At 40.7% G+C, this 27,563-nt stretch overlaps 1 protein-coding gene across 2 annotated transcripts; it reads right to left on the bottom strand.

The window, feature by feature from the left end:
- Positions 1 to 2,156: 2,156 nt before the first annotated feature.
- On the bottom strand, positions 2,157 to 26,702 carry DNAJC8 (DnaJ heat shock protein family (Hsp40) member C8). 2 transcript variants are annotated; one of them, XM_026014475.2, is made up of 9 exons: positions 26,573 to 26,702; positions 24,263 to 24,364; positions 14,442 to 14,498; positions 10,291 to 10,357; positions 9,672 to 9,766; positions 8,078 to 8,149; positions 5,141 to 5,232; positions 4,230 to 4,305; positions 2,157 to 2,983 (listed from the first exon to the last, which is right to left on the bottom strand). In XM_026014475.2, exons 1-9 carry the CDS (start codon positions 26,648 to 26,650, stop codon positions 2,861 to 2,863), a joined length of 762 nt encoding a protein of 253 aa, XP_025870260.1. In that variant the 5' UTR covers positions 26,651 to 26,702; the 3' UTR covers positions 2,157 to 2,860. The 2 variants fall into 2 exon arrangements, with proteins under 2 accessions (XP_025870260.1, XP_072606683.1); XM_072750582.1 differs by lacking the exon at positions 2,157 to 2,983 and having other exon boundaries at positions 3,697 to 4,305; positions 26,573 to 26,679.
- Between the last annotated feature and the right edge of the window lie 861 nt (positions 26,703 to 27,563).

The following is a 27,563-nucleotide window of genomic DNA, read 5'->3' as shown; positions in this document are numbered from 1 at the left end:
AATGGTTACCACTGGATCTCTGCACCCTGTTCTGACTGAAAGGTCACTTCTCAAGTCCCACCCCACCTGTGCCAGACACTCAGTGATCCCTGGCAGTCAATCTCCCTTTCTTCCTTCCTTGCCAACAAAACTTCACTGGAAATAGTAGGTGCCCAGCCCCCAGGGGCAAGTCCGGGTCTATGGCCTGCCCATTTTCCCTTGCTGTTTTCCCAAATTTACCACTGGCCATGTGAAACATCTTCTAGAGAATGACATCTTTTGGGGAAAATATGGCTTCCTGATGGCTTCTTCCTGCTTCGCAACTGGTATGAGGTGTGGAGCTGCCACAACCTTCTATGAGATTATGCAACAATAAAATGGCAAGCCCTGCTGAGGATGGAGGGGAATCACAGTAAGAGCCCGGTTCCTTGTAAGTACTGTAGACACTGTGACCAATACCTGAAACTGCCTGCCTTCAGACTTATGTGAGCAAAATATTCCCCTATTTGTTTATGCTAGTTATTCCACGCAGCTGGAGACATTCCTAACTGAGGCATCAGAAATGCCACTTCCGGGGCACCTGGGTAGTTCAGCAGTTAAGCATCTGACTTTGGCTCATGTCGTGACCCCGGGGTCCTGGGATAGAGTCCCACATCGAGATCCCTGCAGGGAGCCTGCTTCTCCCTCTGCCTATGTCTCTGCCTCTCTCTCTCTCTCATGAATAAATATCTTAAAAAAAAAAAAAGCGTTTGCCTTCAGCTCAGGTCATGGTCCCAGAGATCCCTGTTCAGTGGGTAATCTGCTTCTTCCTCTCCCCCTGCTTATTTTCTCTCTCTCTCTCCCCCCACTCTCTCAAATAAATAAAATCTTAAAAAAAAAACATGCCTTGGCTGGCAAAAACAGGATCAAGGGCCCCCTCCTCAGAGCAGTGGACACATTGTGCCTCTCATGATCTCTGCACTCGCCGACTCATCCACAGGCCCCAGGAAACTGAGGTAGGCAGCAGGACCCCACGGTGTTCACCATTTTATTCAAAAGCCCATGGGCAGCTTGGGTGGCTCAGCAGTTTAGCGCTGCCTTCAGCCCAGGGTGTGATCCTGGAGACCCGGGATCGAGTCCCATGTCAGGCTCCCTGCGTGGAGCTTGCTTCTTCCTCTGCCTGTGTCTCTGCCTCTCTTTCTCTCTTTCTGTCTCTCATGAACAAATAAATAAAATCTTTAAAAAAAAAAAAAAAAAAGCCCTCACATTTGTCAAATGCATAAGTATGCCCACAGCTGATTGCTGGCATAACCTCCTTCGGGGCAAAGACCCGGCCTGGTCCTCAGGAGCTTGCAAAAACAGCTAACCACATAACCTCTGAGGAAAGGATGTGTGTGTACACACACATTCTGGAGTGAGGTGGGTAGCTCCTTGCCTGGCTAGAAGAGATGCCACTGCTCCCTGCACAGGACGGTCTATATCACTTCAAGACCTACATCACTCTGCAGGCTAACAGAATATTTCCCTCTGTCTGCCTCTGTCCACTTCCAGCTAGAGCCACCCTCACCCACCCTCTGGGCTCAGATTCATCTGTAGCTTATACTGCTTAGCTGCACTTGGAAGGACAGTAAGGCACCCAGGCTTCTGTCCCCTCCAAATAGAGAAGCAAATCAAACGTGCTGTGTCTCTTGATCCTACCACACAGTATGCCTTTGTGATTACTGTCCCTCTTTCCTTACCTATTAAACACTGCACCAAGTCTACTTAAAAATCATCCAGTTTCTCCTATCTTCACATTTTGGGAGCCATCCTTCTATTTTCCACCTTATATCCCTCCCAAGAGCTGATCCTGTTTCTCACAGCCAGCAGGACATTTGAGTGTATTCTATAAGCTGAGCACTTTCATCGGTTATTTCATGTAATTCTTGAAATAATCGGTATCTTCATTTTATACCTAACAGTGTACTAGCAACTGCCTCTGAGCACTGTGACAGCGATTTTATATATGCCATGTCTAATCCTCTCTAAAAGCTGCCACACTGATCTATATTCCCATTTTGTAGATGAAGAAACTAAGTTACAGCAATAAAGTGCTAGGGAGCCGGTGAGGAGCCGCTCTGTCCAACTCTAAAGCGTTTCAGAGTTGGGCCAAGGGACCCACCCTTGGGAGTAATACCTAAGGAAGAGTACATCAATGGTTAGGGTATAAAAATTTATTACAGGTACAGAATATGACCACTAACGAATGCAGACAGGCTAGGACACAATGATACTGGATGGAAGATGGCTAGCTCTTTGGAAAGTGAACAGGTTTGGGTGGCTCGGAGCCTCATGCCACACGGAATGGTCAGTCAGAAGGGAGAGCGCATGCCAAACACTGCAGGAGGTCAGGGCATCGAGTGACTGCTCTGTGTGTCCAATGCCTTCCCCATCTGATCCGGGGCTTCAAAGGATGCCACACCCAGAAGCAAGCAACTGAAGCAGAGAGGATTCCTAAGGTGGCCCAGGCTTGTCTCTGAAGTCACGGCAACACCATTTTAAGCAATATGTTTAATTGGATGATTTCCACAAACTATACACGAAGTTTCTAACCATCACAATTCAGTGAAGTACAAAACATTAAGTTACAGGCTGTGGGAAGAGAAGGTAACACCAGTGGTGGCACCTTCCAATCCTGGTTGGTCTAAGAGTAGGGGGTGGGGAAGGTTTCGTTTTAAACTGAGCCCCTCATTTCAATGTACAAAAGAATTACTCTGATCGATATTAAATTGTATTGAAAACAAAATGGACTAAAAAGCAACTACTACTCTATGTTGGGGTGGAAATGGGAGGAAAGAATGAGTCCTTCAAAGCAGGAGGGGAGACAGTTGGGAAAAGGTTCTGTGGCTGTGACCCTAGGTGGTCACTCACGCTGCTCCATTTTTACTTTGGGTGGTCTCAGGAAGGTCCGATTTTTCTTCTCTTTCTTCCCCTTTGTATTTGCTTGGAAGTTTCGCCAGCTGTCCACACGGCCATCTCGACTTTCCTAAGCACAAAAGAGGTTTAGGTGAGGAAACTAGTTAAGGAGAAGGAGGGCCTGAACCTGCTCTGCCATCCCTGCAGCCCAGCCCAGCGCAGCCCTCTGGAATAATCCAAGAGTAGAACAGAGCAGAGCTTCCTCCCACTTCCGTGGGCCCACAAAAAAGTGGCATCCCACCTCCAGAAGGCAGGATCAGCTACAGGTTGGGAAGAGGACAAAATCATTGCAACCTTTGCTGGGGACCTCAGGGCTAGATACTTAGCATATGCTAATACTAATCCTCACAAAAAAAAGCTGCCTGCAGGGTACCTGGGTGGCTCAGTTGAGTGTCTGCCTTTGGCTCAGGTCGTGATCCCAGAGTTCTGGGACCACCCTGCATAGGCTCCCCACCGGGAGCCTCTCTCTCCTTCTGCCTATGTCTCTGGATCCCTGTGTCTCTTATGAATAAATAAATAAAATCTTAAAAAAAAAAAAAAAGCTGCCTGCAGCGTGTAGTGCCACCACCATTTCACAAATGACAACACCAAGGCTCAGAGGTCAGATCATTTTCTCAAAGTCATTTGGCTAGCCAGCAGTACAGCAGCTCTTCCCACCGCACCCTCCTCCTGCCTCGCAAAACTTGGATGAGGCTCAAAGCCAGCATGATGCTGAGCAAGTTACCCTGAGAGGGTTGCTAGGGTCTCTCCCTGCTTATCAAGAGGCCTACTCATTTTCTCTCTCTGCACACACGTAGGGGAACAGAAACAAAGTCATCAACTCTGGTTTACCAATCCCTAGCCAGAGACCTAGACATTACAGAAGACAAGACACCAAATGTGGTTCAATTAAGGAAACTAGCTGAGCACCTCAAGAATGTAACCAGGGTGTTAAAGAGGAATTAAGTTCAAAAGTCTGACTATCAGGGTCACAAGAACCTCGGTTTCTGCTAATAGACCTCTTAAGTAGGGTACTACTCCACAACTACCCTCCAATCTAAATGTGCAAAGCATTTTTCTTGAGCCCACTTGGCAGGTGTGCCTTCTATAAATCTCTAAAAAACCATCCAGGGACCGTTCCTGCCCTTGCCAAGGCTAGAGTTCCTACAGGCGGCTGAGCCAGGACTCATTCTCCAAAGCTCCTGCTCTTCCCCATACAGCCCCTTTCCCCGATCATCTGCCCCAGTTAGTCCTGGCAATGCCCCAGGAGCCAAGTTTCCATGCTGGGAAGTTTTCTTACTCTGGAATGAGAATCCCTGGCCACTGTGGAAACTTACCTCGAAGTTTTTCTGCCACTCCCTTTCTCGTTTGGCTTTTTCTTGAGCTTCAATTTCTTCTTCCCTTTGTCGCTTCCTAGGAAGAAAACCAGGCCAGAGTATTTATATGATACCTAGTGACTGTCTTAACCATACAAGGTAAGCTATCTCCTCATAGAAGCAAGTATATAAAGTAAATCCATTCCCTAGGGTTCTATAAAAATGGCTGTCTGCAGAAGGCTCAAAGCCCTTTCATGAATGTCTCACTCTAAACCACGCAGATGAGACCATAGGCAGGGCTACAGGGCAGGGTATAAATACCCCTATTACATAGACAGACATATAAAGAATGACCATTACAATAGTAGAGGTTCTTACTCAAGAGGATCGCTAGGAAAAAAAAAAAAAGCATCTCTAGACAAAATCCAATCCCAAAACAAGGACATTTCACACAACCTCAATTAGCAAAACATGGTTACTGCTAAACATTAATCAATAATACAAAATATATATATATTAACCTCAAGATTTCTGAAAAGCAAGGGAAATCATACTTTCGGACAATATTTTATAAGTGATTACACTATACAATAAATACTACATACTCAACAAAGCTGTAGCCACTAGTCCCACAAAAGGTTCTGGCCTCAAAACTCTGCCTATTTAACTCCAGGAAATCAAGAAGAAAACACACAGCACTCTTCATTAAAAATTCCCTAAGGACAGGCCCATTCAACTTCCCAAAAGTCAGAGAATTTCTTATCCTAGAGATTTGAAAGTTGGGCTGTTTCAGGAACTATTTTAGATAGTCTCTTACATGATGTACTACATAATTCCTTGATCAGAAAAATCCTTCATTAGGAAAATCCCCAAAGACTAATTTTAGTTAATCTAGGTAGTTAGATGAATTAAACAAATATTCTGATGCATACCTTTCGTGCATCTCTTTGGCTTCTCTCTCTTTCCTTTTAATTTCCAGCTCAGCAAAGAGTTTCATGGTCTGTTTATATACTGCTTGTTTGAACTACAAGAAAATTAAGAACAGAAGAATATAAAAGTCAGTATTTTACCAGCAACTTGAATCAAGCACTCTTAGATAGAGCCCAAGACAAAGCAGATTAGAACCAGCAAGGAAGAAAGATTTCAGAGAGAACTATTTAATGATGCTCTCTCCTGGGAGATAAATAACATAACCACCTAACAGACCTTTCAACTTTCACCATGCAGAGGATACACAGGAAACTTGCTCTGATTAAAAAACACCAAAGAGAAAAAACTACTACCTACTTATCACAACCATGTTGGAGGACCCTTTCCTCCCAAGAGCTTCGAAAAAATAACTTTAATGCTTTCTTTTCACAAACATTTTAAAATTACTCTGTATGAGGCACCCAGCTAGGTACTAGAAGTTGCTACCAGGCAGACGAGTCTCTACCAAATATGGCATAGCTATTAGAGTTATTAGTTGTGTGACCCCCACCACCCCATTATCTGTTCTCCTTCCATGTAAAATCCCTTATCTTTAGGTACCTGGTCACCCAATGTAGAAGCCCGTATTTCCTAGGCTTCTTTGTAGCTAGGTGTGGCCATGTAACTTAGGTTTTAGCCAATGGGATATAAGGAGAAGTGATGCAGCAATTTCTTGGAATGTTCTTAGAGGGAGTACGCTTATCCCTCCTTGTCCCCTTCCTCTATTCTGCTGTTTGGCACATGGGTGAGGTGATGACACATCCTGGACTGTGAGGATGGGGGCGACATCCTTGTTGGCAGAGCCACAGAGAGGAGAATGAGTCCTTGGATGACACATGGTCCAGCGCTGCCATACCAGCGGCCATCTTCCCAAAGACTATATTATACAGGACAGAAAACAAATCACTGTCTTGTTCAAACCACCATAATTTTGGGTCTCAGTTGTATGCAGTTCAACTTATATTCCAACTAATACTCAGAAAAAAATAACACAATATAAGACAGAAAACAGAACTCTATCTTTAAAGCTTTTTTCCCCAAAATATAAAGTATTTTAAATATGCAAAGAAAAATAGAAAATAACCCATCATGCAGATTTCACAGAGCTTAAATCCCAAAGCAGAGACACAGGAGCCAAGAGTAATGTACAAAAAGAAAGGGAAGTAAAAGAGCCCCAAAATTTGTCACTTCTTTTTAATGCGGTTTAATGCCCAGCATTGCTCAATAAAAGCCATATTCACAAACGCCAGTCCCTAACAAGGACAAACATCAAAGGAGTGAAGGAGTCTATAATGAATTGTTTCAATATCTTTAAAGGCTCCAAACTCTCTTGGCTGGACAATTACTGATGATTTTGAATTTTTTATATTCTTCTGCTTTTTCCAAATTTTCTATCATTAGCATGTGTTCCTTTATAATCGGGGGGGTGGGAGGGGAGACAACTTTAAAAAGTTAGGGTTCTCAGAAACTCAGGAGGACCAAGGAGTATTTAATAGGATCTTCAGAAAAGACCTAAAAGGGTCATTAAAGAGATGGGAAGAAAAAATAAGACTGTGGAGAAAAAACTGAAATACTGGACAGAGTAAATCCAAAACAGGTGGCTAATGCAAAAGGTGACCTCACAATTCGCCAAATAGAGTCACTACACAGAAGACGAGGCCAGTCACTCCCAGAAAAATCACTGAAGCAAGAAGTTGCAGGCAAGTTTCCCTAGCAAGATAGCCTGTCTTGTGTATATCTTTAAAAACAAGGTAAAGTCATGATAAGTTACTTATTGATCTAAATTGAGACAAGATTAATAGGATTTGATTTTTTCAGGCTAGGAAGGCAATCAGACACAAATACCTAAGTGGAATCTCTCTCTCAGCCAATTCACACTAAAGAATCCAATAGATGATGCAATGTCCTCTGTTTGTCGGAAATTACAACCTAGAGCACAGTGAGCACTCGTAGCAGGTGGAGTGCCATCTACTAGCTGCTTAGAGTCACCTATGGTTGCTCTCAAAGTTGCCTATGCCAGTTGCAATTACTACCATATAGATGTAAATACCACAGAAATTGATGAATGCTTGTAGTTTCTTTTTTTAAAGATTTTATTTATTCATGAGAGACACACAGAGAGAGAGGCAGAGACACAGGCAGAGGGAGGAGCAGGGAGCCTGACATGGGACTGGATCCTGGGTCTCCAGGATCACACCCTGGGCTGAAGGCGGCACTAAACCACTGAACCACCGGGGCTGTCCGTAGTTTCTTTTTAAAACTAAGGCGAGTGCTTTAGAAAGATTCAATAAACGTTAAGTCCCTAAAAATACTGCTGTTGAATTAGGTACAGGTGAGACATCTGAAAAGCGAATCATCCCAGTGGGCTTGCACTTTTAAGGTGCAAGCCTCCTTTGCACCTTAGAGCAAGGTGCAGCCTCCTTTGCCCAGGAGAGCAATAAAGCTGTTGTTCCTCTTTATCCAAAAACAAAACAAAACAAAACAAAACAACCAATGAATCATATATAGCTAGGATTCTGATCTTGGTTTGTTTCATAAATACCTAAGTTTCAATGTACTTCAAAGAACATTACAAGGAGAAATTATGAATAATGCTTTGTGTGTGTGTTTTCTAAAATGAAATCAACTGCAAACTCCAATCAGCAGACACACAACATTCAAAGAAAAGGCTGTGGCCCTATGACAAAAAAAGACTAAAGCTTAAAAAAAGGTGCATGGACATATATTCAAATATTTTAGGTTAAAACAAAATGTTTCTAGTGCTTGCTTCAGCAGCACATATACTAAAACAAAATGTTTCTAACACGTATGTGTCCTTCTTTAGGCTTCCTTCTCTTTAACCCACCAATCAGTATGCTCAAGCACAAGAAATAGTGTGGCTTTTCCCATATCTCACTCACCAGCTCAGGGTCATCCTCCTCCACATTTGTAGGTTTTCCTTCCTTCTTTAATTGCTTTTTTCTCTCTTTCACCTAAAAAGAATTTTTTTTCATCAAAAATTGAGAACATCCTTTAAGTTGCACACATATGACATGTGCACTTTTCTGCAGGTATAGGTATAACAAAAGGTTTACATGGAAAAAAATGAGCTTCTTCCCCTCCCCTCCACAACAGCAATGCAATCAAAGGAGAACAAGCAACCAGGGGTCCTTCCTCTAACCTCATCTAAAATCCAATCCACCAGAAGAATGCATAGGGACCAGCAGGGAACTTGTCCCCAGCTCATCAGATCCTAGGCCAGAGCCAAAGAGCCTTGAACACGGTGAATAAATTACCCATCTCTCTTTTGAGGGCTGTAGTTACATGTTTATGGCAAAGAAAATATATTTGTTAAGTTTTAGAAGAAGCTACCAAATTTGTGGCATTAAGTATAATTGCTTTCTGATATTTCAACAACTGTATTGATCATTTTCACTGTGACACCCCCTAAACCAATAATTTTCACATCATATTAACTGACGTTTTTTATTCCTTTGGCCACCACTGAGATCTAACAAAAAATTAAATATATGCATTCACACAAGAATGTCATTATTCTATTAAATAACCATCCACTACTGCTCCAGCAGTCAGTGCCTTCCAAGCTCAGAGCAGCCCTACTGCCACCTTGTGGCCAGAAAGCCTGAGGATGGCTCCTTTATAGGCAAAATACATAAGAGAAGTACCACAAGAATTTAAGAATTTGTCAGGTCCTTTTATGATTTTTACCAAAATTTGGCCTACACATATCACTTCCAACACATGACCAGCAAGACATAGTTATGGCCATCCATCTCCTCTTTTTACTCCTTTTCTTCATCTAAATTGGACTCATTATTATTATTGGTTATACAGCTATGAGATATTCCAAAGCTCTTCAAAGAAAAGGTCACACCCATATTCACTCCCAATTGAAAGAGCTCTTACAAATGGCCTCATGATTCTTACCCCAGCAAGTTAAAAATTAAAACAAAGACCTTTCTTACCTCAAGCAAGCCATCTGAACACTTCCCACCACTCAGGAAATTTAGGTAATGCAAAAAAATAAATCCAGCTATAACTGAATTTATTTGACTCGTTCCCAACCCTGTTAATACAGATACGCACCTCCTCCTATTTAAAAAAAATTTACTCACGTCCCCTTGCCAATCTTTCTCAAGCCCATGTTCCAACCCCTTCACAGAGACAAGAATCAAAATAAAGGGTCAAGGATCATCCTGGCTGCTCCACTCTTCCACTCTCAGAACTGGGTAATGTGATAACACGTGATGAGAAGAAAAGACCTCTCTCCACAGCATGAGGCTGGTAAGGAAAGAGGGAGGAACATCCTAAGCACTCCACATCCTGAGCTCTAGGGCACACACTATGCATGAGCACCACAGCAAACTTATGGAGACCAGATAAGAGGTCACAAGTTACACCGGTAGGTATTGCTATGTTAACATTTACCCTCCTGCAAGGTGCCCAAGGCTTGCTAATACTTCCTGTAAACACAGCAGCACTATAAATACTTACAGTGTGTTCCACGTATTCTTTTCCTGCCTGAATTACATCCAGGGCCCTCTTCTTTTGTTCCTGATCCAGTAGCAACTTGTAAGCTTTGTCCACAGCTAATGCAAAACATTGAAATTAACTGTTTCTGCAAACACCCTCTGAAAGTCTGAACTATACTCAGGCAGTGTAAATGGACTTGTGCCATCTAAAAGCACCCCCTACTTTGTTAAATTATTTATTGTTGTTAAACTAATTTAAAAACATACAACTATAAGCAATGACTTTCCTTGAGAGCCTTGGAAAGAATTAAATATACCCTCAAGACTAAATACACCACATCCAGATTTAATTCAGTGATAAAATACTTCCAATAATTTTTTTTGTTTGTTTCAAAGAAGAAAAATGATCCTATGCAGTAACAGTCTTTCTTGGTACATAAGAGTTTTAACAAAGCAAAGTTAAGATCTATGTCTTAAACAGCAACATTCTGCTTTGGAATGACAACTGTTCTACTGAAAACCACAGCTTCTTCATCACCAGAAGACAAATCTGTAACATTCCTTTTTTGATCCAGAACAAGGAACAGTTAGTCCCTAGCATTGATAAAATATTACTCAGGAGCAGGTAAATTTACAAATACCTTCAAAAGCCTTTTGTGCTCTGTCAGCATCATCTTGATTTTTGTCGGGGTGTACCAATATGGATAACTAAAATAAGAAGAAAGTTAGGTTTGTCAATAAGAATAATATTTAGTAACTCTTCGCCTACACTGTGCCTCTTTACAACCAAAAGCTCTAAGGCAAAAAAGACTGTAAGCCAGAAGCATTTTTAACAAGTTAATAAATATCATAAAATGCGCAGATATACTGGTCCTTAAAATTCAAGCACCAAAAGATTTGTAAATGCACAGCTGGGAAACATGTAGGGTTTTAATCACAAAGTTGAGAACAAATATAAGCCTAGCATTTATGAGGATGCTGTGAGGATACAGAAGAGAGATTGAAAAGTACCCAGTTCCTATTATGTCCCTTATACTGAACACTAAAGAGGCTAAAAAGCAGATATGAGACATCATCTTTCCTAAAAGAACTTTTAATTTAAAGTAGTGGTTCTGGGCAGCCCAGGTGGCTCAGCGGTTTAGTGCCACCTTCAGCCCAGGGCATGATCCTGGAGACCCTGGATCGAGTCCCACGTCGGGCTTCCTGCATGGAGCCTGCTTCTCCCTCTGCCTGTGTCTCTGCCTCTCTGTTTCTCGAATAAATAAATAAAATATTTTGAAAATAAATAAATAAATAAATAAATAAATAAATAAATAAATAAAGTAGTGGTTCTCAAGAGGGACTCTGGAGGGATGGATTAAATAGGTGATGGGGACTAAGGAGTACACTAGTGAGCACCAAGTGATGTATGGAAGTGCTGAATCACTGTATTATACACCTGAAACTAATATACACTGTATATTAACTAGAGTTAAAATAAAAACTAAAATTAAAATAAAATTAAAATTTAAGAAAACAAAGTAGTGGTTCTTAGTTCTGGCTATGCTCCAACCCTGCAAAGCTTTTTATTTTTTTAAAGATTTATTTATTTATTTATTTATTTATTTATTTATTTATTTATTTATGAGAGAGAGAGAGAGAGAGAGAGAGCAAGCGCAGCACAAGCAGGGGGAGAAGCAGAGGGAGAGGGAGAAGCAGACTCCCTGCTAAGCATGGAGTCCAATACAGGGCCCAATCCCACGATCCTGTGATCATGACCCAAGCAGAAATCAAGAGTCAGATGCCCAACTGACTGAGCCACCCAGGCAACCCCAACCCTGTAAAGCTTAAAAATACAGGTCTACTTTCTACTTTCAGACCCTCTGATCAGTCTCTGGCACCTATACTTTTTAGACTTCTACTGGATTGAATATCAGGTGACAGTAAGGAATTAGTGTTAATTCTGTTAAGTGTGACAAGTAGTTATGCAAGAAAATATCCTTTTTCTTCTTGGGGAGATACATGATGAAGCATTTGGAGTAAAGTATCATATGTCTGTAATTTACAACAATTCAGCCAAAAACAGAGTTAATGAAGGAAACCAATGCATACAGATGGTGAGTATATTGGTGTTCACTGCTCTAGTCTTTCTTTTTAAAATGTAATTTAAATTTCTTATAGTAAAAAAGTTAAAAAAAAAAAAAAAAGCAATAATCTTCATAGGTGAATTCTTTTAGACAGCCAGGATTAGAACCACTGACCTACTATCATTGACAGACCAAAATCAACTAGTTGGAACAGTGTGACAGGGGAATGACAGCAAGTAGGAATCCAATGCTAATCCAGCATTACTGGAGCCAAAATCCTGGGTTCTAATTCCAACTTTAATCACCCAGTGGCTGTGAGACGTTAAGCAATTCACTTAACCTATCTCTGCACCAGTTTCCTCCTCTGTAAATGGGACAGTACTAGGTACCTCTAACTCACTAGGTTGTTAAGAATGAACCAATGCAAGTAAGAAATATAGAATAATATCTAACACACGTTGACAACAGTTAACATATAAAAAGGAGATACTATATACCAAGAAAAAAGATACACTATTCTATTGTGTATTACCTCTAAATCCTCATAATCACCCCATTGAGTAGACACCATTATTATGTGCATTTTACAAATGCACAGAAAGGTTGAAAGTAACTTGTTCAAATTGCTTATAAGATGTATGGCCAAGACTGGAACTCAAGTCATATAGCTCTAGGGCCCACATTCCTTTTTTTTTTTCAAATATTTATTTATTTGAGAGAGAGAGAAACATGCACAAGCAGGGGGAGGCACAGAGGGGAGGGAGAGAGAGACAGGGAGAGAATCAGAGAGAGAGAAGCAGACTCTCCACTGAGCACAGACACCGATGTGGGACTGGATCTCACAACCCTGAGATCATGACCTGAGCTGAAATCAAGAGTCAGATGCTTAACCAACTCAGCCACCCAGGAGCTGCCAGGGCTCAGACTCTTAACTATTAAATCATATTAATGACTAAAGAACTTACTGAGCTCTTTGTATAGCTACGGATTTGAATGCTTACTTATTAAACTGGGAAAGACTGCAAATGCCTTACATTAGGAAATTTGAAATTTTAGGAAAAAAATGCTGAATATAAGTACAGAGTAACTCTATAAAAAGTTATAAGGTAAAAAAAAAAAAAAGTTATAAGGTTATATAATGACAAATGCCTGAGTAGGCAAAGATAAACATCTTGGCTTAACAGTAGATCAGAAGATGATTGTGAGTCAGCACCATGGGAGCAACCAAGGAATCAAAGAAGCAGACATAATACTGGATATTACCAAGTATGTCATGCAGGAGCTGAGAATCATATCCAGCACTGGTCAGGTCCTATTAAAATATGAAGTATATAAGAGATATAAAAAAGTTGTGGAAGGGCACCTGGGTGGCTCAGGTCATGATCCCAGGGTCCTGGGATCAAGCCCCACATCTCTGCTCAGGGTGGAGCCTGCTTCTCCCTCTTCCTCTGCCCCTCCCCCTGCTTGTGCTCACTCTCTCTCAAATAGAAAATTAAAACTTAAAAAAAAAAAAAAAGTTGGGGAAAGTTAAAAAAAAAAAAAAGACATAAAATATACAGAAAATCCAATTAGTAAAGATAGATTGCAGGGAGTGTGATTATTCAACTCCTAGAAGGAAAGAGGGTTACTCAACTATCAAAATTGGAAGTTTTTTTTAAAAGGCTACTATAAACATTTCGAAGCTCAAGTTACGAAACACGAGACTGAGAAGAAAGCACTCTTTATATGAACCAGGTATCTCTTGGGTATTTGTTTGCAAAACATAAAATTATTGAGGGAGGAGGTCTTAAAACTAAAATACTGTTATGAGGGGCACCTGGGTGGCTCAGCTGGTTAAGCGTACAACTCAGTTTCAGCTCAGGTCAGGATCTCAGGGTTGTGAAATCAAGCCTGAGATTCTTTCCTGCCCCCACCTCCCATCCCCTCTGCTCCTCTCCCTGCTCACTCTCTCTCTAAAAATAAATAAATAAAATATTAATAATTGTTACAAATCATTTAACACATTCTCCTGGGGAGAAGGCAGGAAATTTAATAAGCATGACTCCAAGTAAGCTCTACTATTCTATCTTGTACTCTTCCTACTTAATTAAGAGGCTGGAAAGATTCTATTTGGATATAAACTTCATTCTATTCATAGGTTAAATTCGTTCTATTCTTCTAACTTCCAACTGTGTGCCTAGATTTGAGAGTGGGTATACTCCTGTCATAATCTTCCGAAGTCTGCTGAATGCAGTGGTCATTAAACTTCATGGCCTACCAATAACTACTGCTGTGGGGAGGCTGTGTGAATGTCAGAGGCAAGCCATAGTCATTAAATTACTTACGAATTTTGTCACTGTTTTTTGTTTTTTTTTTTTTTAAGAGTTACATAGCCTTAAATTTAAATAAAGAAAAGTTAAGGGACATCTAGGTGGCTCAGATGGTTGAGCATCCAACTCTTGATAATGGCTCAGGTATGATCTTAGAGTCTTGAGATGGAGCCCTGGTTTGGACTTCTCGCTCAGTGGGAAGTCCACTTGAGATTCTCCCTCCCTCTCTCCCTCTGCTCCTCCCTCCACAAGTTCATGCACATGTGTGCTTTCTCTCTTGCTAAATAAATCTTAAAAAAAAAAAAAAAAGTTAAATTTTGGGCCAAAAATCATAATAGCAAGTCCTAAGACAATCATGTGCTTACTGTATTTCCAAAAGGTTCAGACTCCAACTACTATAGGAAAATAGTACTGTACCTGTCGAAATCTCTTTTTTATTTCTTCATCTGTCACTTCAGGATCTATCTGAAGAACCTAGAAGAATCAAAATCAGAACTGTAAAGGAGATTAAGAGAATTTATGAATTTAACAGGTATCCAATAATTACACATATTATAATCAGCATCTCACTCAGCATTCCAGAACAATGTCTGGCACACAGTTCTTAAAAATGCTCAAATGTAAATGAGGGGTCCCTGGCTCGCTCAGTCAGTAGAGTGTACAACTCTTGATCTTGGGGTTCTAAGTTTCAGCCCCATGTTGGGCGTAGAATTACTTTTAAAAAATAAAATATTTTTGGGACACCTGGATGGCTCAGCGGTTGAGTGTCTGCCTTTGGCTCAGGGTGTGACCCTGGAGTTCCCAGGATCGAGTCCCACATCGGGCTCCCTGCAGGGAGCCTGCTTCTCCCTCTGCCTATATCTCTGCCTCTCTCTGTGTCTCTCATGAATAAATAAAATCTTTAAAAACAAAAAATTTTTTAAAAAATAAAATATTTTTAAAAAGAAAAAAGAAATATAGATGAACAAATCAGTTAACAGAATAATAGTTATCCCATTTTAGGGTTCTCAATTAATACAGTAGCTACCTTTATTCTATCAGAAGAATTTATCATATACCCAGAGGCATGTTCCAGACCATGCTGAATTTTGCCTTCATTCATTAAGAAAAGGACTCTCCTGGGGCACCTGGGTGGCTCAGTGGTTGAGCGTCTGCCTTTGGCTCAGGTGATAATCCCACTGTCCTGGGATCAAGTCCCACATCGGGCTCCCCACAGGGAGCCTGCTTCTCCCTCTGCCCATGTCTCTGCCTTTCTCTCTGTGTCTCTCATGAATAAGTAGATAAAATCTTTTTTTTTTTTTGAATAAGTAGATAAAATCTTAAAAAAAAAAAAAAGCAAAGAAAGAAAAGGACCCTCTCTACCCACCTCTACTTATCTTTACAAGTAAGAGAAAGCAGAAGCATGCAGTTGGGAAAAAATCAGGCTGGCCCCCTGATTTTCAATCCAGAAAGGTCCACTGGACTCCATGTTATATCTGTGATTCATGTGGGCAAATGATTCTCAGCCCAGAGAGAACATCAGAATTACCTGTGAGGATCTGTGACTAATGGCTGGGCCTACTCTAGAAAAGTCCGATTCCTGGACACCTGGGTGGCTCAGTTAAGCATCTGGCTTTGGCTCAAGTCATGATCTCAGGGTCCTGGGATTGAGCCCCAGCATCAGGCTCTCTGCTGAGCAGGGAGTCTGCTTCTCCCTCTCCCTCTGCTCCTCCCCCCTGCTTGTGCTCACTCTCTCAAATAAATAAATAAAATCTTAAAAAAAAAAAAAAAAAAAGGAAGAAAAGTCTGATTACAATTCATGAGAACTGAGGTACAGCCAATAGAAGGACCCTCTGTATTTTCTGAGCAATGTTATTCTTTTTTTTTTTTTTTTTTTTTAGAGATTCATCATTCATTCATGAGAGAGACAGAGAGAAAGGCAGAGACACAGGGAGAGGGAGAAGCAAGCTCCTTGCATGGAGCCTGATGTGGGACTTGGCATTCTTAAAAATAAATCTAATCATTTTTTCCCAAGCCTAGGTAAGCTGGTGTTGACAGTACTCATCAAGCATCCTGACTACATCACCACAAATACATACATTCATTAAACATTTACACAGTAGCTACTACCTGCTGAACACAATGCTATGTACTAGAAATGCAAAGATAAACAGGGAAAACATATTTTTTTAAATTACCATATAATAAGTGCTTTTGGGGGAAGGGAATGTTACATATAATAAAGCAGATGATTTCACAGTGTAGTCCATGGATTCAACATAGCACCTAGTATTTATTTACTTAGTATTCAAAGCCAGAGGAAGGTCCTGAAAGGGCATAGGGTGAGGAGAGTTAGAAATTAAGAGAAGGCCCCATTCAGTGCAACTGAATCAGAATCAACACATAACAAGATCCCCAAATGGTTTGAATCTTTTAAAGCCTGAGAAGCACTGGCAAGAAACAATGGAGGTTAGAAAAAATGTGTGTTCAAAGTTAGTAGAAGTAAGGATCAGTCAGTAATGGGCAGGGGGTGATGAACAGTGGCAAAAATAAAAAATAAAAAATAAAAATAAACCTTGAAAGGAAAATATATACTAGAAATTAAAACTGCAAAGTAATCCACCGGATGCTTGCGGTATTTTTTAAAAACATGGCAACAAGTAATGTCAAGATTTATTGTAAGCTTTCAAAACATTCCAACAGCCTATCTACCGTAATAGAGTTATTGGAAACCAATGAAGCTGAATCACCACTGCATTCAGCACACTTTGGAAGGTTATGACAGGTGCATACCCAGTCTCCAATGCTGAGGAGACATTCAGGGTGAGGGAAAAGAACTTTAGAGCAAAGAATTTTCAAGATTCTTCGTGTCCCCTCATACCTTATGTGGAAATTTCTTCTTATTCTGAGGAGATGCATAGTAAATTATTCAGGCATAAAGCATCACAATGTCTACAGCTTACTTTCAGATGATTTGGCAAAAATGAAGAAGGCATGTATATACACACAAACACATACACACCAATCAAAAGTCATTTTCCAAGAGTTATATCACATGTGCACATGTGATCACTGGCAATAAATATTCACTGAGTGCCTTCAAAGCTAATCCAACTTCTTTTCTATCTCTAAGAGTTGGAGGTGCCATATATGGCCATGAAATACAATTTTAAAATAGTGGGCCTAGCCCTGTGGCCCAAACCACTGTAAAGCCAGTTTCCCACTCAGTACAAATGTTTGGAACACCTAGGATTGCTAGATACTCTGCTCACTACTATTCTCATGAAATTTAAGCTCCATCAGGGGAGGAACAGACAAGTAGTAATTCCAATAGCATGATAAATGCCATATTATCAATATGGCTCTTAGGAAGTACACAGAACATTCAGATTCTTTGAAGGTTTTTCTGAATTCCTACTGTCTCAGGCTTTGGGGATATTGTAATGAAAAACCCACAGTCTTAGACCTCAAAGAGTTAATTAATCATCTCACATTAACAAAAACATTTGACATTTATACAAGTTTCTGAACTCAAACTCTAAAAGCCTCCTTTGGGATCTTCTGCTTGAAAAAAGGAATCCAGTCTTAGGCACATCTGAACTCTACAACCTGTTAATAATGTAACAAGTCCCAGAGTTACATGAGATAACTACCCTTCTTTCCAAGGTACTTAAGATAAACAGAAAATAAAGTCCGTGGTGCTCCCTGCTGGCATCTTAAAGTTAAATCAAAATAAGGAACATAAATAGGACAGGAAGGAACAGGGACATGGGTTCATCTAAGCCTCGGGAAGGAAGTGGGGAAGGGCCCCCAACTTAAGAATTACTATAGAATGCCTAAGAATGATGCTTCTTGCATAATGGCTGAAGGTTAGATATATGTCCAAATAGGGAGGCACAGAGATGGCAGGAAGAGAAAAGAAAATGCACCCTCGATAAGGATTCCTGTGAGAAGATCCCTCAGATTCCTAATTTATTTCCTTCCATTTCTACCTGCTGCTCAGTGAGGCGGTGTCAAGGAAGACCACTCACACTTTAGTTGACTTGACAGCTGAGATGACAGCTATCATTGCATTACTCCCTTTACTAGAAGACGACCAGGCTGCTTACCTCTGTAGAAAAATCAGCTTCATTTAGATGGCTCAACAGTTACTTGTTGCATAAGAAACAAAAGTCACTCATTACTTATATCTCCAGAACATCTAATTCTGACTTAGAATAAAAAAGCAACTTGACTTTTTGACATCCACCCTATAAAGAGGCCAGGACATTTGTAGAAAATAGAAAAGAAAATGTTCTAAAGGATAGTCACGGAGTCCTGCCCATTTGAATACAAACTCCCATCTTCCCAAGTGTGTTGACCTTAACATCTTTTTGTGTAAAGATATAGATAGATGGATATAGAAATAGATATTCAAATACATATACATACACAGTCAACCCTTGAACAATACAGATTTGAATTGTGTGGGTCAACTTATGTATAGATTTTTTAAAAATATATTTATAGTACACAACTATAAATGTATTTTCTCTCATGATTTTAATATTTTCTCTAGCTTACTTTACTATAAGAACACAGTATTTAATACATGTAACATACAAAATATGCATTTATCAATGGTTTATATTATCAGTGAGGCTTCCAGTCAATAGTAGTTATTAGCAGGACGCCTGGGTGGCTCAGTGGTTGAGTATCTGCCTTTGGCTCAGTCCTAGTCTCAGGGTCCTGGGATCAAGTCCCACATCAGCCTCCCTGCTCAATGGGGAGTCTGCTTCTCCTTCTCCCTATGCCCCTCCCCCTGCTTATACTCTCTCCCACTCTCAAATAAAATCTTTTTTAAAATGGCGTTAAGGGATCCCTGGATGGCTCAGCATTTTGGCACCTGCCTTCGGCCCAGGGCATGATCCCAGAGACCCAAGATTGAGTCCCACGTCGGGCTCCCTGCATGGAGCCTGCTTCTCCCTCTGCCTGTGACTCTGCCTCTCTCTGTGTCTCTCATGAATAAATAAATAAAAACTTTTTTTAAAAAGGCATTAAAATCCTAGCCTTTGGGGATCCCTGGGTGGCTCAGTGGTTTAGCGCCTGCCTGCAACCTGGGGCGTGGTCTTGGAGTCCTGGGATCAAGTTCCACGTCGTCCGGCTCCCTGATGGAGCCTGCTTCTCCCTCTGCCTGTGTCTCTGCCTCCCTCTCTGTCTCTCATGAATAAATAAAATCTTTAAAATTAAAAAAAAATATTAAAAATCCTAGCCTTTATATTAGTTCCAACAATCTGTCATTTCTTGTCAATCAGATCTCCGCAGGAAACACAAATTACCTTAATAAATGGGTAAGCTAAATGATCACATCTCCTTTTGACGGTACTATGTACAGTTTAAGAGTACAGTTAAATAAAAAGGATGTACCATCAAATTCTTTATCACTTCTCAAATTATCTTCTCCATGCCCTCCCAAAAATCAAATCAAAAGTCCTTTTTTTTAAGATTTTGTTTATTTTTTAAGTAAACTCTACACCTAATATGAGGCTTGAATTCATGACTCTGAGATCAAGAGTTGCATGTTCTACCAACTGGACCAGCCAGGCACCCTTAAAAGTATTCTTTAAGCTTCTCATCTTCCCTTTTTTCCCTTTCTGGGCAATACAATCCAAACACATTAAATGGAGCCAGGCAACGTAGACATCTACATTGGGTGGGGCGTCAAAATGGCCCAGAGTAGTGTCAGAGTCCGTTTGGGATGAAGACAATGGTGAACACACTGGGAGTAGTGGCCAGTCACACATTGGTGGAGTATAAATCGGTGAGAAGAGCATCCACACAGAAGTGCAGCCTGACATGGAAGTACAAAGGGGTTTGAGTAGGGCATCTCAGTGGACAGGTAGCCTGGCACAGGATGTTAAAAGTTAAGCAAGGTGAGACTGTGAACACGAGAGGGTAGCCAAGTATAGGGTTTCAGAGCCCAAGAGGGATAAGCAAGGCATCCACATGGTAGTAGAGCCCAACACAGGGTATCTGAGGCTGAGCAGGGTAAGCAAAGTGTCCACAAGGGAAGGTGGTCTGACACGGAGTATAGGAGCCCAAGCAAGAACACCTCTACAATGGGATGGCCTAGCATGGGAAACCTGTGCTTGGTAAGATGGATCCCCATGTAGGAGGGCATCCAGTATAAGAAGGCAGCCCAACAAGAGGTGTCAGAACCCAAGCAGGATGTAGAAAGCACTTGTATGGAAGTGAAGAGGGCCTCCATGCACAGGGATGCCCTGGAGGGTGGAGTCAGAGCCCAAGTAAGATGAGGAAGGTGTTCTCAGAGGAAGGCAGCCTGATGTAGAATAGGCTGAGCAGAGTAGGAAGGTGTCTGCTTGATGGGGAGGGATGAACCCAAAGGGGATAAAGAGAGCCCACAGAGGGTACAGAGCAAGCACAGGAGTCTAAGCTCGGTGAGGAACACACTCACATGGAAGGGTAACCTGGCAAGGTAACTTTGAGCTCAGGTATGGTGAGAAGGGTTTTGCACACTGAAGCAGCCTAGTGTTGGGGTCAGAATAAACTGGGCTGAGGAGGGCATTCACAAGAGGGAAGGAATGGCAGTTGGGAGATCAGATGCAAACAGGAGGATCAATTAAGTAAATATATATATACACATATATATATTTAAGGTAGTGGGAGCCTGATTTCTCACTATGAAAGGGAACCACAAACATGGAAAGAAAAAAAATGAGAATAAATCCTATAGTGTTGGATTGAAATTGGATATAAGTACATGTACGTACACATGCACACACCCATATGCACACACATGCACACACACACACTCACCCCACTCCTTAGCCCTTTCTACTAATAGGGCCTAGGGGTAGTGACAATTCCAACAGCAATAAGTACACCTAGCACTCAAATCTTGATTTCTAAATACTATTCATCACTAAAAGGAACCAGACCTCCTCACTGAAATGATTAATTTTAGGCTGGGTCAGGAAAAGTACAAGAGTGCCTAGTAATCAAAGAATGATGAAGAAAATTACCAAAAGACAGATCTGGCTTGAAAAGTAACCTGCTGGCCAAATTTGGGACAACTTGAGCAATAAAATAAATAATGTCAAAATATATCACACTGAATAAAATAGGAAGCCCAAATCTATACTGACCAATAAATGAATAAATTGAAACTCTGATAAGGAGAGGATATTTATACAGTCTCAAAATATCTCCCCATAAAATACTTATTACAAAGAAGGGGAAAAAAGTAACTTCATAAACAAACACAGCAAGCGCCTCCTGAAGTGATCAGATTAACATCATTAGTAATGGAATAAACAGTAAACCTGTGACAATGGAAATATCATATACTTTATAAGGTGCAAGATAACAACACAAGTATCGCTTCTGTGATATTCCTGCCAAAGTTGCATAAAGCTGGTGTTGGGGCAGCTGAATCCAGTTGAAGAAACATCAAACAAACTCAAATTGAGAGATATGCTACAAAATAACTGGCCTGTAATCTGCAGAAATGATAAAGTCACCAGTGTTAAGGGAATCCTATGAAACTGTTCCAGAATGAAGACTAAAGGGACATGACAACTAAATATAACAGTTGATTCTGGGCTGAATCCTTCTGCTATACAGGATATTATTGAGACAACTGCCAAATTTGAATGGGGTCTGAGAACTACATGGTAACAATGCATCAATGTTTATTTCCTGATTTTTTATTGTTATACTGTGCTTCAATAGGAGTGTCATTTGTAGGAAAAATACACTGAAGTATTGCCGGGCAAAGAGGCATCATATTGACAACTTAGTTATCACTGTCTAAGAAACTCTTCATAGTATACTTGAAACCTTTCTGCAAATCTGAGAATGCTTTAAAATGTAAAAATTCTTTAAAAAATACTCTTCAAAAAACAGAAGCAACGGATGAACCTTGAAGACATTATGCTAAATGAAATAAGCCAAACACAAAAGAACAAATATTATGTGATTCTATCTACATGAGGCACTTAGAACAGGCAAATTCATAGAAAGTAGAATAGAAATTACCAGAGAGTGGGGGTAGGAGGAATGGGGAGTTATTATTTAATGGGTTTGGAGTTTCTGTTTGGAATGACAAAAAAGTTCTGGAAATGATAGTTGTGATGGTTGTACAACACTGAATGTACTTAATGCCACTGAACTCTACACTTAAAAATGGTTAAAATGGTTAATTTTATGTATATTTTACCAAATAAAGTGGGAACAAAAAGGTTTATAATACTCAATAAATGTTTTTATAAAATGTAACAATATTCATGTCAATATTATTTATAACTGTGAATAATTAGAAACCAGTTTAAATATCCTATAATAAAAGAATTGTTTAAACAGTAATTACAGAGACTTTAAGAAATATATACAAATACTTTACATAACAATACAGCATTGAGAACAGCACAAAGTGCATTATCCTCCTTGTTTTAAAATAAAACTTTTGGGGCACCTGAGTGGCTCAGTCAGGTGAGCTGCTATCTTCAGATTGGTCATGATCCCAAGGTCCTCTGATCGAGCCCCATTTGGGCTCCCCACTCAATAGGAAGTCTGCTTCTCTCTCTCCCTCTGCCTGCTGCTCCCTCTGCTGCTTCTTCTCTCTCTCTCTCAAATAATTAAATAAAAATTTTACAAAATAAATAAATTTTTTTTTTTTTAAATAGGCTCTACACCCAGCATGGAGCCCAATGTGGGACTTGAACTACTGATATCAAGTCAAATGCCCAATCAACTGAGCCATGCAGGTGCCCCTAAAATAAAACATTTAAAACAGTTAAAGTATAAACAATTAAGAGTGGCTACTTCTCTTAGGTGGGATTATATATGATTATTCTTGCTTCTTTCTTTCCTTTTTAATAAAGACTGTATCTATTCATGAGAGACACAGAAAGAGAAGTAGAGACACAGGCAGAGAGAGAGAGAAGCAGGATTCATGCAGGGAGCCCGACTGGGGACTCGATCCTGGGACTCTAGGATCATGCAACTCCAGGATCACACCCTGGGCCGAAGGCAGGCGCTCAACCGCTGAGCCATCCAAGCATCCTCTTGCTTTCTTTATATTTCAAATCTTTTTTTTTTTTTTTAAGACTTACTTACTTGTTTGTTTGTTTGTTTATGAATGATATTTATTTATTTATTTATTTATTTATTTATGAATGATAGACATAGAGAGGGAGAGAGAGGCAGAGACACAGGCAGAGGGAGAAGCAGGCTCCATGCTGGGAGCCTGACGTGGGACTCAATTCCAGGACTCCAGGATCGCCTTGGGCCAAAGACAGGAGCCAAACCGCTGAGCCACCCAGGGATCCCCTATTTCAAATCTTTATAAGAAATAGTTTACTTATGTTCTCATTCATTTGGGGAATATAAATAATAGTGAAAGGGAATATAAAGGAAGGGAAAAGAAATGTTGGGAAATATCAGGAAGGGAGACAGAACATAAAGACTCCTAACTCGGGGAAACGTACTAGGGGTGGTGGAAGGGGAGGAGGGCGGGTGTTGGAGGGGAATGGGTGACGGGCACTGAGGTGGACCCTTGACGGGATGAGCACTGGGTGTTTTTCTGTATGTTGGTAAATTGAACACCAATAAAAATTAATTAAAAAAAAAAGAAATAGTTTACTTTTATAATTAGGAAAAATTTTAAATTATAAAATTGAGGAAACCCAAAAAAATACATTTGATTGTTTACAACCTTGTGATCATTTTTTGGTTCTTGGGTTCAGAAAAGTTGTAACAAGCAAACTAAATCAAAGATTCTAAATATATCAAGGCTAACTATCCCTTTACATCTGACAATAAAGTCCTATATATTTGGGTTGGTAAAAGATGGAGAATATTTGACAAGGCAAGACCTCAATTTCCTTAACATACTGCCTCTGAAACTCTGCTCACAATAAAACCACCAAATCTTGAGATGCCTGGGTAGCTCAGTGACTGAGCATCTGCCTTCGGCTCAGGTCATGGTCCAGGGGTCCTGGAATGGAGTCTTGTATTGGGTTCCCCACAGGGAGCCTACTTGTCCCTCTGCCTGTGTCTCTGCCTCTCTCTGTATCTCTGATGAATAAATAGAATCTTAAAAATGAATGAATGAATGAATGAATAAATAAATAAATAAATAAAATCACCAAATCTCAGTTCCAACTATCAGACAAATTAGGTGTATGTTCTGATGTAAGCCTGCCTCCAGCTATGCAAAGCTCCCCATCACAAGGCCACAGCAACATCAGACAGCTCACCTCAAATGGGTTCAAATTGAAGTAGGAAGAACCAGGACGGGTCAATCTTTCAATTTGATTTTTGGATGTTAGAACGGAATCTCTCTTCTCTATCTGTTTCACCTAAAATGAAGGGAGATAAAAACTTCATTAGTAAAGTTCAATAATAAACTCTGAATATTAAGCTACTGACATGTTCAGCAAACATTTTACATGTGGAAGACAATTTTTTAAATGTTTTGAGGAATAATTCCAACAGCTATCATTCACTGAGTTCTAATAATATAAAAACTTGACACATATTTATCCCTCTCAACCATCCTATACAGTAGTTTTTACTATTACCCCATTTTACAGTTAAGAAAACTGAGATTTAGAGAGGTTAACTGTCTGGTTCTCAACTACCCAACTTGTAACTAGAATTTTAATTCCAACAATCTGAGGAATCAAGAACCTTCAAACATAAATATGTCACAGCCACCACCTTCAAAGAGCTTCCACTATAATGATGGAAGATGTACTTGTGCTGTTCATACTTAATTTACAGCTTTTTATTTAAGAAAAATACAATTACACTAAAATATATACTAAAACAGCATTTAAAAGAATAAAATAGCATTTAAAAAAGTATATGGGAAGGGCAAGTAACTCTGCCTACCTAACCTGCTTACCTAACTCTTCTAACCTAAGAGTTAGAAAAATCCCTGGCCCAGGGGCTCAGTTGGCTGGATGCCGAGCTCATTTCCACTCAGGTAATGATCTCAGGGTCGTAGGGAAAAGCCCTGTGTCTGGCTCTGTACTCTGTGCAGAGTCAGCTTGGAATTCTTTCTTTTTCTCTCTCTCTGCCCTTCCCCCCACATACATACATAAAAATCTTTAAAAAAAAAAAAAAAAAGGGAAAAGAAGGAAAGAAAAACCCCTGACCCAAAGACAATGCTAAGGAGAACAGACATCAGGTAGTGCCAGGAAAACATTCTTGGTGCCACTGTCAGAGTTATAATACTAGTTGAAATGAATCACTGGTATGTTATATACCATCTTTATTCCTATGAAGAAAAAGAGTTTAGGAATAATTTCAGTAATATAAAAGGCCCTTCCTTCTCAGTATCCTTCCTTTTCGCTTTCTTTAAAACAACATGCCACTCCCCACCCCCTCTACTCTACCTTCTTTCCCGGATTTATTTTCCTCATGGCACCTATCACTACCTGACAAAATATTGTATATGTTTGTTTATTGCTTATCCTTCTCTATAGAATGCAAACTCTATGAAGACAGGATTTGTCTCTGTTGTCTCCAATGGTAAATGAAGGGTGCTCCTTTAGGTACTTTCTCTCATTAGATTCAAACAAACCAAGATTGCTTTTCTTTTTTGTTTTCTTTTTTCTTTTAACTAAGGGATAGTAAGCGAAACAATTTTCAGTATAATTGCAACAGAAGTCCATCTTCAGCTTTAACTCTTTGAAAGACCCTTTCTTATACATTAATTCCTTTAACGTTCATAAAACTCATTTTAATATTAACTCTCGCTTTACAGAAGTGGACACCGAAGATCTGTAAAATCAATGCCTTGAAAAAATTCAATCACGGTCCAATAAACTGCGTTGCAAAAATCCAATCCAAGGTCCTCTGATTCCAAATGGCATGCTTTTCTTTCATTTATTCATTCACTTATTCAACAAATATTTACCAAGGAATCACCATGTTCTAGGCGCTGGAAACACGACAGTAAGCGAGGCTCAGACCAAAGTGACTCCAGTCCTAACATGATAGATACCAAGCTGTGATCTGCTTTAGGATCCAGAACAAATTATTTCACCTCCCTAAACCTCAGGCTTGTCATCTGTAAAACAGAGAATGCTACCTGGCATGATGCATAGTGCCTGGCGTCCACAAACGTCAGAAACAACCACTAATACAACTCATGACAGAGAACTAAAAGTGGACAGTGCTTCCGTTTAGAATAAAAATGAGGTCCAAGATTAGTTAAGTCGCCCCCAAGAAGGTCAGCCTCTGCCGGCCCCTGCCAGCCTCCGACTCCGCGGACTTCGGAGACCTCTGCACGCGCCCAGGCACTTCGTTGGCCACACTCGTCGTCTACCCGCAGACGTGGGACCCTGGCCCCTTTTTCCAAGCCCAAGGGATCCCCTAGCAGCTATCAGGCAGAGACGCAAACACACCCCCAGCTCGCCCCCCCATCCCCCGCCTTCCCGAAGGCCGGACAGGAGGAGCCGCCCAACGGTCCAGACCAGGAAGACCACTGCCTTTGCCCGCTGGGAAAGTAGGACCGGGAGGGGTTGCCCCGGTGCCATTACACCCCACTCGGTGTTCACCTCACTGTAAAAGGTCATAAATGCTTCCTCGGTGCTCCCTCCGCCAGCCGAAGCCCCGCTCTCTCCTGGAGCCGCCATTTCCCCGGCCCAGCAACCACGTGACTCTCCTGCGCAGGCGCAGCCTCCTGTGATTCTTACAGGCCCGCTTCTCTAGCCCCGCCCCTTTCCTTGTGACTCTTAAAGGGTTCGCAGCCCAGCTAGAGACCTCTAATCTAAACAAACACTCGTTTCTAAATTCAGGTGGTATCCACAAAATATGTCATTGAAATTAATAATTCGGTGTTTTTGAGTACACTTACAGTGTTGTGCAACTACCAACCTCTATCTAGTTCCGATTTTAGTATATGTGTTGCCTAAGGAGCACGTCACTATCTAGTTCCAAAACAGTTTCATCGCCCCAAAAGGATACCTGGCACCTATTGAGCATTTCCTCCCCATTCCCCCTTCTACTCAACCCCTGACAACAACCAACCTGTGTTCTGCCTCTATGGACTTACCTATTCTGAACATCTCAAATAATTGCAATCACAGTATATGACCTCTGTGTCTGCCTTCTTTCACTGTGCACAATGTTTTCAAGTTTCATCCAAGGTGTAGCGTGTGTCATTTCATTACTTTTTATGGCTGGATGTTATTCTGCTATATAAATATACCAAACTTTGTTTTCATTCATCAATTGATAGACATTCGGGGACGCCTGGGTGGCTTGGTGGTTGAGCATCTGCCTTTGGCTCAGGTCACAATCCTGGGATCCTGGGATCCTGGGATCCTGGGATCAAGTCCCATATCGGGCTCACCAGGGAAGCCTGCTTCTCCTTCTGCCTATGTCTCTACCTTTCAATCTATGTCTCTCGTGAATAAATAAATAAAATTAAATTTTAAAAATTGAGGGACGCCTGGCTGGCTCAGCGGTTAAGCGTCTGCCTTCAAGCTCAGGGTGTGATCCTGGAGTCCCCGGATCGAGTCCCACATCACGCTCCCTGCCCGGAGC

Source organism: Vulpes vulpes, chromosome 2 (genome assembly GCF_048418805.1).
Source record: "Vulpes vulpes isolate BD-2025 chromosome 2, VulVul3, whole genome shotgun sequence".
Taxonomy (NCBI): Eukaryota; Metazoa; Chordata; class Mammalia; order Carnivora; family Canidae; genus Vulpes; species Vulpes vulpes.
This window is presented reverse-complemented; position numbering and strand designations above follow the sequence as displayed.

Excerpts from the sequence above, each read along its gene's own strand:
- DNAJC8 (XM_072750582.1), bottom strand. The coding sequence starts at position 26,650 with ATGGCGGCTCCAGGAGAGAGCGGGGCTTCGGCTGGCGGAGGGAGCACC. Across the intron at positions 10,358-14,441 it reads TAAAAAAGAGATTTCGACAG|TTATCCATATTGGTACACCC; the intron begins GTACAGTACTAT and ends TTCTTATTTTAG. Across the intron at positions 4,306-5,140 it reads GCCAAAGAGATGCACGAAAG|GAAGCGACAAAGGGAAGAAG; the intron begins GTATGCATCAGA and ends TTTTCTTCCTAG.